General features: G+C 63.0%; 5 protein-coding genes across 9 annotated transcripts; 1 reads left to right on the forward strand and 4 right to left on the reverse strand.

The window, feature by feature from the left end:
- Positions 1–94: 94 nt before the first annotated feature.
- LOC129637359 (uncharacterized) lies at positions 95–1,731 on the reverse strand. Of its 2 annotated transcripts, none has more exons than XM_055561467.1 (5): positions 1,601–1,731; positions 1,098–1,191; positions 809–968; positions 484–636; positions 95–383 (listed from the first exon to the last, which is right to left on the reverse strand). In XM_055561467.1, exons 1-5 carry the CDS (start codon positions 1,729–1,731, stop codon positions 220–222), a joined length of 702 nt encoding a protein of 233 aa, XP_055417442.1. In that variant the 3' UTR covers positions 95–219. The 2 variants fall into 2 exon arrangements, with proteins under 2 accessions (XP_055417442.1, XP_055417443.1); XM_055561468.1 differs by lacking the exon at positions 1,601–1,731 and adding an exon at positions 1,264–1,460.
- Positions 1,730–3,978, forward strand: STUB1 (STIP1 homology and U-box containing protein 1). The gene is made up of 7 exons (XM_055561462.1): positions 1,730–1,888; positions 2,378–2,576; positions 2,663–2,828; positions 3,016–3,103; positions 3,255–3,311; positions 3,399–3,515; positions 3,593–3,978. Exons 1-7 carry the CDS (start codon positions 1,730–1,732, stop codon positions 3,716–3,718), a joined length of 912 nt encoding a protein of 303 aa, XP_055417437.1. The 3' UTR covers positions 3,719–3,978.
- Positions 2,874–5,731, reverse strand: JMJD8 (jumonji domain containing 8). Of its 4 annotated transcripts, none has more exons than XM_055561464.1 (9): positions 5,521–5,731; positions 5,348–5,434; positions 5,098–5,146; positions 4,924–5,020; positions 4,766–4,834; positions 4,569–4,688; positions 4,414–4,481; positions 4,196–4,330; positions 2,874–4,105 (listed from the first exon to the last, which is right to left on the reverse strand). In XM_055561464.1, the coding sequence occupies exons 1-9, from the start codon at positions 5,610–5,612 to the stop codon at positions 4,025–4,027; spliced, it is 798 nt and encodes a 265-aa protein (XP_055417439.1). In that variant the 5' UTR covers positions 5,613–5,731; the 3' UTR covers positions 2,874–4,024. The 4 variants fall into 4 exon arrangements, with proteins under 4 accessions (XP_055417439.1, XP_055417438.1, XP_055417440.1 ...); XM_055561463.1 differs by having other exon boundaries at positions 5,336–5,434; XM_055561465.1 differs by lacking the exon at positions 4,766–4,834 and having other exon boundaries at positions 5,336–5,434.
- Positions 5,732–5,840: 109 nt separating this feature from the next.
- On the reverse strand, positions 5,841–11,149 carry WDR24 (WD repeat domain 24). Its single transcript, XM_055561460.1, has 8 exons — positions 10,014–11,149; positions 8,674–8,851; positions 7,859–8,531; positions 7,223–7,341; positions 7,023–7,144; positions 6,822–6,926; positions 6,397–6,737; positions 5,841–6,255 (listed from the first exon to the last, which is right to left on the reverse strand). The coding sequence occupies exons 1-8, from the start codon at positions 10,492–10,494 to the stop codon at positions 5,902–5,904; spliced, it is 2,373 nt and encodes a 790-aa protein (XP_055417435.1). The 5' UTR covers positions 10,495–11,149; the 3' UTR covers positions 5,841–5,901.
- A 2,855-nt stretch (positions 11,150–14,004) lies between these two features.
- Positions 14,005–17,236, reverse strand: FBXL16 (F-box and leucine rich repeat protein 16). The gene is made up of 5 exons (XM_055562304.1): positions 16,595–17,236; positions 15,169–15,677; positions 14,707–14,791; positions 14,353–14,416; positions 14,005–14,153 (listed from the first exon to the last, which is right to left on the reverse strand). Exons 1-5 carry the CDS (start codon positions 17,234–17,236, stop codon positions 14,005–14,007), a joined length of 1,449 nt encoding a protein of 482 aa, XP_055418279.1.
- Between the last annotated feature and the right edge of the window lie 653 nt (positions 17,237–17,889).

Consider the following 17,889-nt stretch of genomic DNA (forward strand, 5'->3'; position numbering starts at 1 on the left):
GAGGGCACCCCCACCTTACTTTTCTGTACCCAGCATGAGGTGTGTCTGTGGGAGCCAGGAGCCCTGGGGAGGGGCTGTGGGCCTCACATTCAGGTGTCAGTTCAGCAGGCATTTATTGAGCTTCAACAGCAACCAGCTTCCTGGCCGGCCAGCCTCCTGTCCAGAGACTTACAGCCTGAGATCACAGGGCAGGTGAGCAGGCTCTGGGCTGCAGCCAAGTCACTCAGCCTGGGTCCTGCGCTTCTTGGCTGGCCTGATGTCCTCAGCAGGGACCGGGCTGGGACCCAGGTTTGGCAGCAGGTCTGGGCACATCTTCTGACCTACAGCCCAGGTCCACAGGGCCGTCTCCACATGGTGCGGGGTCCACAGCCCAGACGCACTGCCTAGAGAAGGGCAGAGAGAGTCTGGGGCTCAGAGATACCGATCTTCCTACCGTCAGAGAGAACTCTCCGTGACCACCCTGGCCGCCCGTGGTCTCCGCACCTTGGCTCAAGGCTGCTGCACGCTCCTGCACCCGGCTCAGGTAGAGCAGGTAGTGCTTGACGGTGTACTGCAGGGCGGGCAGGCCGGGCACTGCGGCCACTGCCTCCTCAGACATGAAGGCTGCCACCTCAGGAGCTCCAGCAGCCAGTACCGCTGTGGGCAGTGAATGGACAGCACTCAGCCCCGCCTGGGCCTGGGACTGCTGTCCCCAGCAACTCTCCTGTATCATGTATCTGACCATCGGACCACTTCATGGATAAGGACACTAACAGCCCAGGTTCCGCCCGCGACCCTGCCCGGGGGTGGTCCAGCTTTCCCGACTAACCCGAGGCGGTAGCCGGGCCCACGCCACGGAGGGCGCACAGAGCCATGACCGCTGCGTGCATGTCTGGCAGAAGACGGAAGGCGGCGGCCGAATGCTGCACCACCAGCTCCGGAGAGTTGGCGGCCACGAGTTGCTGCAGGCGCGGTCGGAAGCGGCCCCTCTGTGGCCAGGTCGAGTCGGGTGTCACGAGTGGTGGCCCTCGCCAGGAGCCCCAAGACTGCCACGAGGGTGCGCCCCCAGAGAAACCCCGCCCACGTGGCTGTGCCGCGCCCCACGTGGGAAACCTTACCGCTAGTTTCCACGCCAGCAGCCGCTCCAGCTCGTCTCGTGTCACGTGCTTCTCCGCGCGGTCCCCGATGGCCGCGGGCAGCTCCTCTCGGTACCTGGGGGAAGGCGGCGCTACGGAATCCGGGCCACGGGGCTCGGCCAGCCCGCCCCTGCCCTCTCCGCCCTACCACCGGTCCAGCGCTTCCAGACGCCCCTGGGGACCCGCGCGCGCCCCCAGCACCGCCCCGCGGCACTCCAAGACCGCGGCCCAGCGACTCGGGTCCGCACAGCTCCAGAGCCCGCCGGCCGCGGCCATCTCCACGCGCCGGGCGGGGCCTCGGGGGCGGGGCGTCGGAGCACGGCCGCGGCGGGCGTCTGCCCGTGTGACCCGGCGCTTCGCAAGCCTCGACGTCGCGTCGCGTTGCCAGAGAGTCACGCTCCCCGCCGGCCCCGCCCCCGCAGCGCGCCGGGGCACGCGCGGCCCCGCCCACCCGCGCGGCGGTCCGCTCCGCTGGCCCCGCCTACCTGCAGACCGGAAGTTCCGGTGGCGGAGCGCTGGACCGGGCCCGAGCGGATCGAGGGCTCGGGCTGCGGGCGCAGGGCGGGCTGGGCGCGGAGCCTGGGAGCGGAGCCCAGGCGGTGCCGCGCGGCGCCATGAAGGGCAAGGAGGAGAAGGAGGGCGGCGCACGGCTGGGCGCCGGCGGCGGCAGCCCCGAGAAGAGCCCGAGCGCACAGGAGCTCAAGGAGCAGGGCAACCGGCTATTCGTGGGCCGCAAGTACCCGGAGGCGGCGGCCTGCTACGGCCGCGCCATCGTGAGTGCGCCCGCGCTGCGGGAGGGGCTTGGCGTCCGAGCCAGGGGAGGGGCCGGGGTGCGGCTTCTGCCCCGCGCCCTCTCCAGAACATGTCAGGCCGTGCCCGCCAGACTTTCGGAGGGAGGGGGTGGGTGCTTGGGGTCTGGGGCCAAGGCCGCGCCTTTCCCAAGCCAGCGCGGCTGCCAGAGAACTGTGTTGGGTGGGAACTGTAGGTTTTCGAGGCCCACTGGGCTGGGGACCAGGCACCCTTGCTCCTTGAGGAGTCAAACGCGATGCTGGGCATTTCCACGAGTCTGGGAAAGCTACCTCACAAGACTCATTGGAGTCCAGAGAGTGGGCACACGTAGGCTTCACCCTCCCTCAGAACCCAAGGGCTTGGAAGCTGAGAAAACGCTAGTGTCTTGGTTCCAACTGTGGGCCTCAAGTTGGGACAGAGTGGGCAGGCTGAGCTCACGCCCTCACGCCGGCTGGTCCGGCCTTGGTCCCCAGACCCGGAACCCCTTGGTGGCAGTGTATTACACCAACCGGGCACTGTGCTACCTGAAGATGCAGCAGCACGAGCAAGCCCTGGCTGACTGTCGGCGCGCCCTGGAGCTGGACGGGCAGTCTGTGAAGGCACACTTCTTCCTGGGGCAATGCCAGCTGGAGATGGAAAGCTATGATGAGGCTATTGCCAACCTGCAGCGAGGTGGGCTTATAGGCTAGCCGGTTCCAGGGTGCCTGGGACCAGGTGGGTGGACTGGTTGAAGTTTACCCAAATACTCTATCCCCCAGCCTACAACCTGGCCAAGGAGCAGCGGCTCAACTTTGGGGATGACATCCCCAGTGCTCTGCGCATCGCAAAGAAGAAGCGCTGGAACAGCATCGAAGAGCGACGCATCCACCAGGAAAATGAGTTGCACTCTTATCTTACACGGCTTATTGTGGCTGAGCGTGAGAGGTGGGCTCCCCTCCTCGAGTCACCACTCTTAGGTTAACTCTGAGGTGTGAACACAAGTGTTTATTGAAGGTCAACTCTGGCACGCAGGAGATGGAGGGGAATGAGGCCTGAATGATACTAAGACTGGAATGGAGTCTGACTGCCCCTGGCCAGACCCATCTCTGATCACCTTTTGGTCAACCCCCAGGGAACTGGAAGAGTGTCAGCGGAACCACGAGGGTGACGAGGACGACAGCCACATACGGGCCCAGCAGGCCTGCATTGAAGCCAAGCATGTGAGGATGCCCCAGCCCAAGTGTGGTTCCTGTGTGTGTGTGTGCGTGCTGTGATGTGCGGTGCCCCAGCTCCTGTTGGGTCTGTGTGTCTCAGTGTCTGGGGAGGGGAGAGGGGTGTCAGGCCCACAAGTGGCTGCTTGGTTCTTTGCAGGACAAGTACTTGGCGGACATGGACGAGCTCTTCTCCCAAGTAGACGAGAAGAGAAAGGTGAGCTGCCCGTCTTCTGGGGCCTGTGGGTAGCCGGAGCAGTGTCCCTTCCCAGCCCCTGACCTGATCCAACCCTGTGTGCTGCAGAAGCGAGACATCCCCGACTACCTGTGCGGCAAGATCAGCTTTGAGCTGATGCGGGAGCCCTGCATCACGCCCAGCGGCATCACGTATGACCGCAAGGACATCGAGGAGCACCTGCAGGTGAGGGCCTGTGGGTGTTGGCAGCAGGACCCACACACACTGAGCAGCTCCTAATTCTGATCCTGTCGTCACTACAGCGCGTGGGCCATTTTGACCCTGTGACTCGGAGCCCCCTGACCCAGGAACAGCTCATCCCCAACTTGGCCATGAAAGAGGTCATCGATGCCTTCATCTCTGAGAATGGCTGGGTAGAGGATTACTGAGCAGGGTGGGTGTATGGGCCACCCACCTGCCTTGCCCTGTACCCTAGCTCAGGAGGGCCTTGGGGCAGTAGCCCTTAGTTTTCTGTATATAGTTTGTGTCCCTGGATTCCTACCCTGGTGTCCCCAACCCCACCCCCATCAGTTCTGCTGGGCAACGAGCCTCTCATCCTCCTTCTGGGCCGGAAAGGGGGGGTGAGGTGGGCTGGGCTGAGGCTGCTGCCGCCACCTCTGTCCCTGTAATAAAACCTGTGAGCACTGCAGGGATGTGTGCTGGTGTGCAGTGGGCTCGCCAGCCACCCCCTTTGGCTAGCCGAGGAAGGTAGAGATGAAGACGCTGGTGTCGAGGTTGAGTGTGGCATGCCACCATCGGTCAGGGAAATACAGCACCTGGCGAGGGGTGGGGGGACATGTGGGTTGATGGGTTGGTTGGGGATCCTTAGCCCGGCTCAGCCTGGCCCCTGCCTGCCAGCTACTGACCTCACCAGCCTGGATAGTGCATTCCAGGGGCCGTGCAGATGGTGTCAGGGCCGGGTATGTGTCCCGGAGCCAGGCCAGTGTGGTTTTGTTGGGGTGGAATTCGGGTGTCTTCTCAGGAGGGTACAGGAACCAGCGCTGGAGGGTGGGGAGGAGCAGCAAAGTTACGCTTTGTGTTTTGGTCAGTGAACCCAGAGTCTCAGCCCGCACCCTGTGCTGACCTTGCGGCCATAGATCACCTCCGAGAACCCGGGTCCGTGCCAGTGGAAGGGCACCCCAGAGCCAGCTCCTGTGGGGCAAGTTACGAGCACCTGGTTACCAGGCTTAATCCTCCCCAACCCAGCCCCCAAGTCCCTTTGTCCTGGAGGGCACCCACCTGCAATTCCAAAGCTGTAAGCAGGAGTTGTACCCAGCAGGCTGAACGGAGGTGGAGAATAGTGCCGAAAGAGGGAGGCCCATTCGGTGAAGTTGTTATCCCCAAAGAAGTACAGAGTGTCTGCCAGCGGAAAACACAGGACACAGGGATCTCCAAGTCACCCCCCACACACACCCATGGTCACCTGTCTGGCTCACCATTGCCCATGGAGATGGGGTCCTGGGGGTGCAGCATCTGCTCCACATACTTCTCAAAGGGCAGGTCCACTGCAGTTTGAAAGGCGTTGGTCAGGACTAGTTGGTGCTGCCTGCAAGATGCTGGCAAGTAGGCTGGGCTGCAGAGTGGGGCAGCTCACCTTTCTGGTAGGAGTAGGTGTTGGCGGTGCTCAACCGGACCACGCTGTCTCCAAAGGAGGCCAGCAGCCTCTGACGGGTGCACAGGTCCCGGAACCTCTGCGGAGATAGAGAAAGGACTTCGGGGCGGGGCCCTGCACTGGCGAGTGGTCGTCGAGAGGGGCGTGAATACTCACCGAGTTGTCGGTGAGCCCCTGCAGAATGACAGGTCTGGAAAAGGCGTAGCTAGAAGGAAGGGCAGGGTCACGGCCAGGTCTGACCCGCGCCCACCCTCGGCTCCCGCCCACACGCGCTCGAAGGGGCTCAAGGGGAAGCGGCATAGGGAGGACGAGTAGTGCGCGTCCTCGGCGGTGCAGGGGACGGCTCTAGGGACAGGTTTCCGGGAGGTGTGGCCCCGCAGGAGGCCGCAAGTACCGCTGCACGAACTCGGCGTAGCTGAGGTCAGCCCGGCGCTCCACGGTGCAGTGCTCCTCCTCCGTCACGGCCGCCGGCGCCCCCGGTCCGGGCCGTCGCCTGCCGACACAGCGGCTCACTTTGTCGGGCGCCCCGCTGCGCTCCCCGCCCCGCTTCGCCCCGCCCGGCCGCCCGGCGCCGCTCACCACCCTCCGTCGGCGTCCTTCCCGAAGCTCCGGGCGGGAACCGCCAGCGTCCAGAGCGCGAGCCACAGAAGCGGCCGCGCCTCCAGCGCCATGAGCCTGCCGCCGCGAGGCACGCCGGGACTGCCTCCGTGAGGCCACCGACCGGCTGGGGAGCCGCTTCCTTCGGCCCGGAAGGAGGGGGGCGCTTCCGGGGGGCGGGGCGAGGGCCGCTCCAAGGGATGCTATTGGCTACTGCGCCGCGGAGGCCTCGCCCTCCGCCCGGTAAAGTAGGCCGCGCCGGCACCTGACCCCAAGCGACGCGAGTAGGTAACAAGCCGCTCAGAATGCTTCCCGCGTCCTTTATTTGGTTCACAAGCCCATCCCCACCAGCCCGGCAGCGGGTCAGGAGTACTCGCACAGGTGGCCGCAGCCGGCGGGGCAGTGGGAGCTGCCCTCCAGCCACTTCATGATGTGCTGCAGGTGGCCGCCGTGACTGCAGCCCTGGCACCACACGAAGAGCCCCTTGACCACGTGGTGGCAGACGGCGCACATGCTGGCGCAGCGGCGGCAGCGGTCGCACACCCAGCCCCGGCTGCTCATGGGCCGCTTGCAGTGACTGCAGTTGACATGCAGGGTGGTGGAGGCCTGGTTGAGGCAGCTGATGGCGCGGCTGGTGCTGAGCTTGACCACTTGATTGGACACGTTCCAGAGGCAGAAGCGCTGCAGCAGGTCGATGTAGGACGTGTACCAGTGCTCCTGGTGGGCAGGGCGGGGAGGGCGGAGTAAGAACCCAGGGTTCCCTGGGCATAGACACAGGTGCGGGTGTAGGCGGGGCGTGCAGGGGCAGTCCTCGGGGTGGCAGCTGCTCCGGGAAGACCCCCAGACCCTGTCACCCACCTGGGTCTGCTCGTCGATGTCCTTGCGCACGCGCTCACCCAGCACAATGAGCACGGACACGGCCATCTGCACGTCACCCTGCTCGGCATAGAAACGCAGCATGTCACACACTAGGGCGCTGAAGAAGTCGGGCGGCAGGCGGCTGTCGCACAGCGCGTGCGAGACCGAGATGAGTGAGAAGGAGGAGTCCACAGGCACCAGGGAGGCTGCATCTGCCTCACTGCCGCTCACGTGGGGCGAGTCGGCCTTGTCCTGCAGGTGCTCGGGCCCCGGTGGGGTGTCCACAATCTCGTGGCGCAGCGGGAAGGCCTCCTGGGGCAGCACATACTCGGGCTCCTCCGCTATGACATAGGGGCAGGAAGGGTAGGCAGGCTCTGGCCCCGCCTCCCAGCCCCACCCCACCCCTTCCCCACGCCCCCACTTACAGTGTGCGTGTTCCGGATCCAACAGGTAAAGCTCATCGTCCTCACCTTCCACGTCGCCCAGCAGGTAATCGGTGGGCACATCGCTGCCCTCAGTCTCCTCGTTATCTGTCCAAGGGAGGGAAGGAGGGCATTCCAGGACTGCCTCACGCTTGGAGACCCATTCCCAATCCCATGAAGGCTCTCTGCCCGCCCCCACCCTACCTTCATTGGTTATGAGTGTGGCTGAGGAGTCCAGCAGCACTGTGTCGCTCCGTGTATCACCCTTGCTGCGGTCCAGCCGAGTCTCACTGCCCAGTCCTGGGGCCATATCCTTCAGGTTGAAACTGGAGGCAGGGAGGGCCGATGGGTGGATAGGCACCAGCAGTCCCACCCTCTGGGGAGAGCTGCCCCCAGGTGTCTACCTGTTCATGAGGGGCAGGCCACAGGAGCTGCCCTTGCCCACGCTGTGGTTGAGATTGGTGGTGGGCACCAGGCCAGGACTACAGTAGATGATCCGGAGCATGGTCCACGTCTGAGCCACCTAGGGGTAGGCACTAGTCACTCATGGGGGTCCTGGGTCCCTGGAGGCCTGCACAGGCTCCCCTCTGCCTGGATAGAACCACAAACCCTCAGCTTTCAGCTGCCCCAGGGACCCAATGTCCTGGCCCACCCCAGGTGGGAAGCCAAGGCCCATAGGAAAAACAAAAAACCTAGCCTCCATCCTGTAGGGGCAGAGGAAACATGGAAATGGGCCTGAGGTCCCAGGGAGATGGTGAGCAAGGCAATGTGGACATTCTCTGTAGGGCTGGACATCCTGGGAAGTCTAGAAGCAAGGACAAGCCAAGAGGGGCCAAGACCCAACACCCAGGCCTGCACCCCAGGAATGGCACTGGCATCTGGCCCACTCCTGGGGCTCTGGACACTCTCAGTTACTGGGGCAAGCTGGGGGTGTCCTCAGCCAGAGCTGAACTCTGAACTCAGGGCAGGGTCCGGCTGCAGCTGTTAGAGGAGTGCCAGGCCCTGTACCAAGATCCTAGCCCTCAGCCCACCCTGTGTACCTGGTTACGGCCAAGCTCTCGAGCCACTTTCGCATTGTGGTCACAGAGCTCGGCCAGTGGTCGGCCGGCCAGGGCGTAACGCTCGGCCGTGTCCACGAACCAGCTCATGCTGCCGCTGCCGGGTTCTATCTCAAAGACATTGAGGGCACTGGAGGCGAGGCCCGCAAAGGGCTCGGCAGGGTCCAGCTTGCGCTTGAAGAAAATGGGGTGGCGCCGATCCCCAGCGTAGGGTTTGCGCCCCGACTCGGTGGCCACGAGGCTCTCCTTGGCTGCGAAGGCCAGGTCCCCAAAGAGGCCGTAGCAGAGGCCCTCAGGGTTGGCACGCTCAACAGGCTGGCTGGCGTCGCGGAACAGGTGCTGACACAGAGTGCTGTCCTTGGAGCCAGAGAGCAGGAAGGAGGGGTCATGCGGGTGGCGCCAGGCGATGCCCGTCGTGACGTCCCGGTGCTCCTCAAACATGGCGGCGGGCACAAAGGGCCGGCGCACGTCCCACACGTAGACGTTGTGGTCCACCATCATGGAGCACGTGGCGAGGTGGTGGCGGCACTCGGGCCTCCACTTGACTCTGGCCACGGAGGCGATGGTCTGCACGCAGTGCACCTCCTTGGCACGGTGTGTGGCCATGTCCCAGACCTTCACCATCTTGTCACGCCCACCTGTGGCCAGCCAGCCCCTGGGGAAGGCCCATGAAGTCCTCAGTGACCTCTTTAGGGGTGGGAGGGCTCCCCACTCTGTCTCACAGGTCTTGAGGCAGTCAGAGAGCCCTTCCACAAGCCCACCCACCCTGCCCCGCTGCCCTGGCCCCCAGCCCACACCTGTCCTCGGGGTGCCAGTCACAGCAGAATACAGGCCCATTGTGGGCTGTGAACATTCGCTCACAGCGGTCAGGCCGCCGAATGTCCCAGAGCTGCACGTTGCCATTCTCGAAGGTGGACGCGAAGGTGAAGTAGTCCCGGATGCTGAACTGGACGTCACGCACACTCTCAGACTGGCCTGTGGATGGACATTAGTGGAGGGAGAAGGTTGGGGGTGGGGGACGGGGTGGCCCACAGGAGCTCCAGGAGGGAAAGCAAGCAACCAATGGGGATTCCTTGGAATGGATGTGGGCTGGTGTTGCATTCCTGCCCATGACCCAGACCAGAAGGCCTGGAGGGTGGTGTAGACACTGCCAAGGCCTGTCCAGAGTGGACAGGGGCGAAGAGAGGCATGGCAAAGCAGATAATAGCCTAGGCAGGTGAGAGGGACACCAGGCATCGGGTGGTTTTTAACAGACTCCTGGACCTTGATTTTCTCTGGATTCTGCATCTGACATCCATCCTTGTGCAAAGCTGTCACGACTTCAGGACCAGGTGTCAGAGCACTGTGTGAACAGGAGCCTTGGTGGGCCAAACACAATCCTCTGGAAGCCTCAGGCCTCAGGAGGCAGGGATAGAATGCCCCAGGCTTTGCCCAGGCCCTACACCTTGAGCTGGAGCTGCCAGGCTGGCCAGCCCCCAAGGACTGGAGACCTTGAGGGGACACGTCTAGCCCTGAGGACCACCACACCAGGAGCCTGCGAATGTAGCACCCAGCTTTCCCCTGCACAGGGAGCTCAAGGACTGTCGTAAGATGCTCCCTGATTATCTGAGGGCTCTGCCCTGTCCTTCATTTGGTCTCATCGAGGTAAAAACGTGAGCTGGCTCAAGGCGGGGGTGTCAAGAGCTGGGCCTGCTGGGAAGGGAACTTGAGGGGGGAGGAACCAGGCAATGCCCCACTCCCCACTGCTTCCCTGGGCTGAGGACCCTGGAAGCAGACTTCATGCAATGAGGTGGCCTGGAGCTCTGAGGCATGGCGAGAGAAGGCTCAGCTGCCAGGGCAGCCACCCATTTGCCCTCTCCCTGATCCCATACTACCCTTGACTCCTGCTGGCCCCGCAAGTGCATCAACGCTGTGCCCACACTCCAGGTACCCCTCACACTTCCACCAGGCCCACCCCTGCCCCTTCCCTGCTGACCTCCACCCCCTCCTCCAGTGCCAGCTCAGCTGGCTCCTCCTCCAGGAAGCCCTCTGGGAGCACACCTGAGGGCCTCTGACACACAGCACTCCTCAGTCTGCCTAGACAGGTCGGCCACCTGCAGAGATGCACACCTGCCTGACCTGCCTCCCAGGGCCTCACCCGAGAAGGTGCTGACAGAGTCCTTCCTGCGCAGGTCAAAGCACTTCATGAAGCCATCCTGGGAGCCGCTGAGCAGCACGTGGGCCTCAGTGGGGTGGAAGCACACTTTGTTCACTGTGCGCTTGTGCTCCGTGAACAGCTGGTCCTGCTTGTTGCGGGACGGCCGGCCCAGGTTCCAGGTGACCACCACGCCGTTGGTGGCTGCCGTGGCCAGCAGGTTCTCATCCATTTGGTGCCAGACAACGTCTGCACAGCTCAGGTTGAGGGAGGGCTTGCGGCCCACGCGCAGGTTCAGCTTCTCCACAAACTGCTCCTCCTCAATGGCATAGATCTTGAAGATGCTGCGGCCTGCTACGACCACTTGGGCCGCGTCACGGCACACGCTGATGGCGTTGGCCGGAGCATCCAGATGGCAGTGCATGGTGCGGCCAGTCAGCACGCTCCCACCGAGGGCCGTGGTCACGCGGGACATCTTCTCCATGGCTGCACGGGTGGCGAGGACAGATCAGTGAAGTGGGCAGGCCTGGTCAGCCTGGCGGCAGGGGCGTGGCCGTTCAGACCCTTCACCCTGGGTGGTTCCTCCAAAACTGCTTAGTCCAGGGGAGTCCACCGTTAGTCGGTCTGATAGGCAAGTTCCATCACCCTCACCGGGCAGTCGGAGGGCGCCATGGCTGCCCTGAGGCTAGCCAGCCCCATGTGTGACTTCTGGGGGAGACCTTACCTGGTCAGCCCCAGGCCAGGCCAATTCTCCAACCCCCTAACTGCCAGATCAGGATGGTCACTGGACCTTCGGGCAGTCAGTCCCGCCAGGGAAGCCAGATGGCTCCCACCGTGCACCGTCGGCCTCTGGAAAGGGGGCAGGAAGACCAGAGACTCCCAGAGAACACAGGCTACAGAGGCGCGAGGGTCAGAGGGGCTTCCAGGACTGAGCTATTTACGGAGCCCGAGGGATGGCTGGCGCGACCGCTCAGGAGAGCCTGGCGGCGCAGAGGTTGCGGCAGGAGCGGAGACAGCGGGAACAGAACCGGAGGAAGGGAGAAGTCTCTCCTTCCGCGGGCAGATGAGCCATTTCCCGAAACTGCCGAGCCGGGGAGGAACGGCCGCGCCGGAAGCAGCCCGTCTCCGTCCCGCCCCCCGCCGAACGTGGTCCTTTTCTTTCCAGCCCAGCGCTGGAAGCTGGTGCCCACACCACAAACGTTCCGGAACGGGAGCGCGCCTTGGAGGCGGAGGGGCGAGCAGAGGTGGGAGAGAGGCTCCGCCGGTTCCGCCTCCGGTATTCTTCCTCTTCCTCTTTTACTCGTGTTATTTTAACGCTAGTGCTCATCTCTGCCCCACGGTCCATCAGCAAGCCCAGGCATCCCCAGGCTAGCCCCACACCCCTCCTCCGTCTCCGCCTTCTTTTTCGCCCTCTTCGGGACTTGGGAACAGCTTCCTAGCGGCTCTCCAGGGGTCCCCCTCCCGACTCATCTGAGCTCCACACAGCCAGGGACTCTTCGGCCTGCGGGCCTCCACACGTCCTCACCGCGCTGGGAGGCAAATCCCGAGCTCCCGGCCCCGTCCCCTCCGCGCAGCTCCCGCCACGGCGGCTCCCAGCCGGCCGAGCCCTTGCCTGCCTCACGGTCATCGCACGTGCTCGCTCGTTGTCCTCCCCAGAACGCTTCTCATCCCTCAGAGTTCAGCTTAAATGGCACGTTTTTAGAGGCCTTCCCCGGCCACCCCATCTAAGTGGCCTCCACGGCACTCGTCACAACCTGGTATACTGATTACATCTGTTTCACACGAGTGTGAACTCGCATCCGTCTGTCTCCAAGAGCTCTGGTGCCTGACTGGACCTGTTCACACAAACGGTTCAATCAGTGACCCTCTCTGAGCCGCCCTTTCTTTGCTGGGTATGCGCCCTGGCCTGTGCTTGCTGCTCTGTGTGATCGTCTAGGATACCCCTGCTGCTGCTGCTGCTGCTGCTGCTGCTGCTAAGTCGCTTCAGTCGTGTCCGACTCTGTGCGACCCCATAGACGGCAGCCCACCAGGCTCCCCCGTCCCTGGGATTCTCCAGGCGAGAACACTGGGTGGGTTGCCACTTCCTTCTCCAAGGATACCCCTAGCAGCCCTCATTTTTGCCCTTGGAAGAATGGGCTATATCCTAGATATTTTGGAAGGACTGTTATATGTAATGATTTTAGTGTCTCTCCTCGCTGACACAGTGAGAGGTTAGGGGCCTTCTGTGGTGGTCACTGCTGGGTTTCCAGCCTGGCACAGTGTTACCAGTCTCTGCATGTTTATTGAGAGAACCAATAAACTTGATGAGGGGTGCACAAACATTCAGACTTGGGCCACTCAGGACAGATAACACCTTCCCCCCACCATGGTGTGATGACCTAAAAACAATTCAGACATGTGTTTTTACAACTTTTTTAATATATATTTTTATAAACAGGTCACGTGATAAAATAGCACAAGAAACACTTACCAAATATAAGGTTATATCTTCCGCATATACAGGAGAATGAGGTCGTTATGTACAATAAGAAAATGATTTTAGGGGTTGGTTGGTTTTGTTTTCCTCTGTCCCCCTAATTTTTCCTCCTACAGTCGTTGGAAATATCACAGCTTCAGTTGCATTAATACTTTGGACAAATGGACAGCTGCCCCTCCCCACTGGGAGCTGTGGGGAGAAGGGGCTGAAGAAACTGGCTCCTGACCTTCTCAGCCCTGGAGCCTCTGGCCAGCACTCCAGGGGCAGGGAAATCTTTGGGCTGTTGAACTGTCTCTCTTCAACAGCATCTCTCGCTCGCTCTTTCTCTTTCTCTCTCTCTCTCTCTGTCACTCTCTGGCTCTCTGGAAACTGGCTACTCTCTTCCAACCAGATTGGGGGGGGGGTGTCCCAAGATAGGGTGTGGGTGCTCAAGGTTGGGATGGAAAGGGGTCCCAGCCCCCTCCTCAGCAATCGCCAAGATGGGCCAGCACCCCAGGACTTCCAGATGTGTTGGGACTAGACAGAACACGATGCGCCCACATGGGCAGGTAGAAGTCTGGGAAGCTGGGGAGAGGGAGGCTGTGGCTAGAAAGGAGCCCTCCCTTTGGGTGTTGAGGGGGAGCTGGTCACTGGAAGATTGGTCACTGGCTAGGGCCCCCTTTCCCAGCTTCCACCTGGTGGAGACCTGCCCAGGATGAAGTGTTGCGCTGAGGGGCCTGGGCCCAGCTGGCTACAGGGGTTGCAGGGCAGGGTCCACTCAGGACTGCTCCCAAGGCCTGCAGGCCCTAATGGTCGCTCCAGCTGCAGGCTTCTCAAGGTAGCTATGCCACCCCTGAGTTGAGGTGGACTGGGGCCAGCTGGGCTAATGTTGATTATGCCAAGGTCACTGTCAGCCCAGTGGCCCCTCTCCTAATCCAGTTCTGCCCTAGCCTGGCCAGGGTCCGAGGACCTTAGGTCTGTGGGTGGGGTGGGGCGAGCCGGGCCTCTCTCACACAGCGGCAAGGAAGAGGGGAGGTCGCTGAGGGTCAGGCTGGCATGAGCGGGGGGAAGGGCGGGCGGGACTTGGGCTCCTGGGCGGGCCATGGCTTTGGCGGCGGCCTGTTTCCCCTCGCACCCCTCGGAGGGCTCCAGGCGCGGTGCAGTGGAAGATGCGGGAAGCCCTGGGGGCTCTTCCGGGCCCCTGTGTCCTAGGGGACCCAGCTCCCCTCAATCCCCCTGGGCCCTGCCCGGGGTGGGGAGACAGAGCGGGGTGTGGCGGAGAAGGCGGTAGGGGCGGCCGTCTGGCGAGCTCAAAGCGCCCCCAGGACCGAGCCCCAGCGCTCCGCCTCCGGCGGGCGGGCGAATGATGGAGGCGACTGTGGCGTGGCGAAGGGCGGGCGTGCAGTTGCGGGCGCGAGGGGCATGCACAAATTCCCCGAGCGTGCGTGCGTGCGTGCGCGGGGCTGGCCCGCCCGCCGCCCTCCTTGCTCGGGGCGGGGCGGGGAGGAGAGCGAGGGGCCGAGGGCCGGGAGGCCCCGACTACTCGACGACGAGGCAGCGGGGCAGGTGCTGCGAGAAGTACTTGAAGAGCTCGGGGGTGGCTCCGGGGCAGTTGGTCAGCTCCAGCTCCTCCAGGTCCTGCAGCTGCACCAGGCCCGACAGCCCGGTGGCGGTCAGCAGCGGGCAGCCTGCGGAGGGGCGGGGCTTAGTGGGCGTGACCAGGGCGGGGCCCGGACCAAGCGAGACTCCGCCTCTGGCCGGGTGGGGCCTGGGCCGCCGTGAGTCAACACCAGGCGTGGGTCTGCACTAGGGTCCCGGCAGTGCTGGCGGAGTCGGCCTAGGTGGGGATGAGTGGCCACTGCCCAGGAGGGCGGCACAGGGTCTCACCTGCCAGAGACAAGAGACGCAGACTCCTCATGGCCAGGAGGTGCTTCAGCCCGAAGTCCTGCACCTGGGCGGGAGAGCGGGGCGTGTTAGCTATTTCCGTTCCCGCCTCGAGGGAGCCCCACTCCTAGCGTCAGGCCGTAGGGGGGAGGGGGGTAGGTTCTCAGGTCCCCACGGAGTTGCTGAGGGCCCTGGGAACTCCGTGCGCGCCGCTTGGGTGTGAAGGGATCCCAGACTTCCTTACAGGATCTGAGTGGGCTTCCTTACAGGTCAGCGGCATATCTGGGTGGGGGCTTTCCCCTCGCCCCCCACCTCCCCCGCTACTCCCTAGTCTCTGGAGGCATGGAGGGCTGATACCTGGCAGCACCATCGCAGGTAGAGGCTGCGGAGGGACGACATGGTGGACAAATAGCTGAGGCCAGTGTCCGTGATGCGTACACACCTGTGGTCGCAACAGAAGGGGTTGCCCACCTTCAAAACACCTGTCCCCGCCCCTCAGCTCTGGCCCCTTCCTCCTTTTCCGCCCCAGACGCCCAGAGCTGAGCTACCTTCCTGCCCCACAGTGCCGCGCCCCACCCAGCCTCTGCCCCCAACTGGCCGCTAGGTCATATTCCCTGGGAGGGCGGTGGGGGGTGGCGGGCACTGCTCAGCCCCACCCCCGTGTTATGGTCCACACTAGGCTAGCCTCTTATGAGGGCCCCGCCCCCCTCGCTGCAGCCCTCCTCTAACTACAGGTTTGTCCACTAGGCTCCCTTCTTAGAGGTCCAGCAGCCTCGCCTGGCTCTGCCCTCCGTGGCCTAGGGGTGGGGCCGTGCACACCTGTCCAGCACGAGCTCCTCCAGGCGATGCAGGTCGCAGGCCACATACTCGAGCGCCATGTCAGTGATGCGCGGGCACCAGGAGAGGTCGAGGCTACGGAGCTTCCGCAGGTTCTCGGCCACAAGCTCCACGCCGTCGTCCGTGACCTTGGAGCAGCCAGAGAGGCTGAGCGCGGTGAGGTTGGGCAGGCTATGCACCACGTTGACCACGCCGTGGTTGGTGATCTCCCAGCAGGAGAGCAGGCGCAGTGTATGCGTGCTGTGGCCCTGGCGCGCTGTGAAGTAGGCCAGGGCTGTGTCCGTCACGTGGTAGGCCTGCAAGCTCAGCTCGGCCAGGTTGGGCAGCAGCTGCGAGATGGCCGCGATGGCGTCGTCGGCCACGTTGATGCAGTCGCTCACGCTCAGCGAGGTGATCCGTGCGCTCAGGCTGGACCACAGCCCAGCCTCGGTGAAGTCGTTGCAACCTGACAGCTCCAGGCGTACCACGCCCTGCATCTGCTCCAGCATCACCTGTGGACAGGTGCTGGGTCAGGAGGGGGTCAGGAGGCCTCCATGGGGCTCAAGCCTACCGTGCTTTCCCAAGCATGAGACTCCCCACAGGCATGGTGGGCTGATAGCAGACAGGGTGGAAGGAGCCTGCCGAGGGGCAGGAAGCTGTGCTCTTGAGGGTGCAGACAGTGTAAACATCCATCAAGCTGGACTCGGCCAAGTGCACTCTACAGTGTGTTCGTTACATGTAAACAACCTTCTAAGAGAGGAGGCAGGGCACAGGGGATCTGGGAGTCCGGGGCCAGGCCCCAGCAGGTGCTCAGAGCCCTTGGTGTTAATGATGTGATGATTAGAGTCCCCTTCCTGGGGAAGGGGCCACCTCCACAGCTGCTCCTCTGACCTTTGCCCCTGCTTCTCCCACCTCCTCCAGCATCCTCAGCATGCAGGGTCTCACATTTGTCTGCTTTGCTGTTGCATGCATGAGTGCTAAGTCAGTTGAGTTGTGTCCAACTCTGCAACCTCTGTCCATGGGATTCTCCAGGCAAGAATACTAGAATGGGTTGCCATATCCTCCTCCAGGGGATCTTCCCAACCCAGGGACTGAAGCTGTCTCCTCCATTGGCAGGTGGGTTCTTTAGCACTAGCGCCACCTGGGAAGCCCCTGCTTTGCTGTTACTGTCCTGAAATCCTTAGTTATCTTTGAGCAAAGGACCCAAATTTTCATTTTGAACTAGATCCCCCAAACTAAGTAGCCAGCCCTGCTCCCCCCACCCCACAGCCACACTCCTCAGGGCACCAGCCCCACCCTCAGCCACTTTGCTGCTTGTGTGTGAAAGCTTCTTCCTCACCGCCCCACCCCTACAACACACATGTGCTGAGTGGCTGCTGCCTGGCCCAGCCCCCAACCCTTGCTCCTCTGGGCCCGTGGCAGTGCGCACCTCCAGGCCGGCGTCAGTGATGGTGGAGCGCTTGAGGCTCATGGCCTTGACACCCTTCTTGGAGAGCGCGTAGTTGTCGATGAACTCACAGATGTCCAAGTCAGAGACGCCGACCAGGCAGAAACCCTCAAAGCCACGTGCTGCGAAGCCCTGCAGGTTCACGAACTCCTTCTCACCTCCAGGCAGCACTGTGTAGAGCTCCTTGGCGTGCAGCACAGGCGTGAGGCCCGCCCAGAACTTGGGCTGGTAGAGCACACGCCTCCAGGCCTTGCACACCTGTGCCAGCACACACTTCTCGCAGGCCGAGAAGTACCAGAAGAGGCCATTGAGGATCTTCTCATCTGTGGCCAGGGGCGGTCGCTCTGCTGGGGGCCCGGGCACTGGGGCTAAGGCTGGTCCACCAAGGGGGAGCCCTGCCTGGGGGCACAGGCCCCCGGCCAGAGCAGCCCGGGGCGGCGGGGCAGCCAGGCTGGGTGGTGGGAGGGTGGGTGGGGGTGGCTGGCAAGGGCGGTTCTTGGCAGCTGGCGTGCCCTTGGTGATGCTGGCTGCACCCAGGCCATTGGGCTGGCCCGGCAGTTTCACCAGGCCATTGCGAGGCAAGCATGGAGGCTTGGGGTCGCCGTCGACACCCGGGCTCGACATCTTCCTCGCTCGGGCTGCAGACAGGGTCCAGGAGACGGCAGTGAGTCCTGCGCGGGAGGACTAGGCTCCGCCCCACCCCCCCGCGTCCCCTCCCAGGCCATTCCCAGAAACGCCCAACAGAAAGGGTCTGAGTGTAAGCCCTGACTCCCTGACTGAGCAGGTGCAGGAAGGCAGGGCTGGTCACAACTACAACACTCCTGAGCACCTACTGTATGCACTGAGCTCAACCTCCACCCACCACAGAGCTTTTTGACCCCCAGGTTCTGTGGACAGAACAGAGGTGGAGGGACACTCGCTGGTGACCGTCCCCTTCACCTCTGCTGCCCACCATCGGCACCTGCCAGGCCTCTCTCTGCCAGGCAGGGCTGGGGAACTGAGGGTTTGGGGCATTCTCTAGCCACTCCTCTATGTCACGCCTGTGTAGCTCTCTGGAGTGGTTTAAGTGCTCCATCTGAGGCGCATGCACTGAGAATCTCTGTGGCTGCAGGAGGTTCTATGGCTCAGAACATACCCAGAGAAAGAGCAAGTGTCTTCCCAGGGTGCTCATGGTGATACCAGCACAATGAGCCCTGCACATATATTGTTTCCTTAATCTCCCACTCAACCCACGGAGGACAATGCTTTGATGATTGTACCCACTGTACAGATGAGGA

Source organism: Bubalus kerabau, chromosome 23 (assembly GCF_029407905.1).
Source record: "Bubalus kerabau isolate K-KA32 ecotype Philippines breed swamp buffalo chromosome 23, PCC_UOA_SB_1v2, whole genome shotgun sequence".
Lineage (NCBI taxonomy): Eukaryota > Metazoa > Chordata > Mammalia > Artiodactyla > Bovidae > Bubalus > Bubalus kerabau.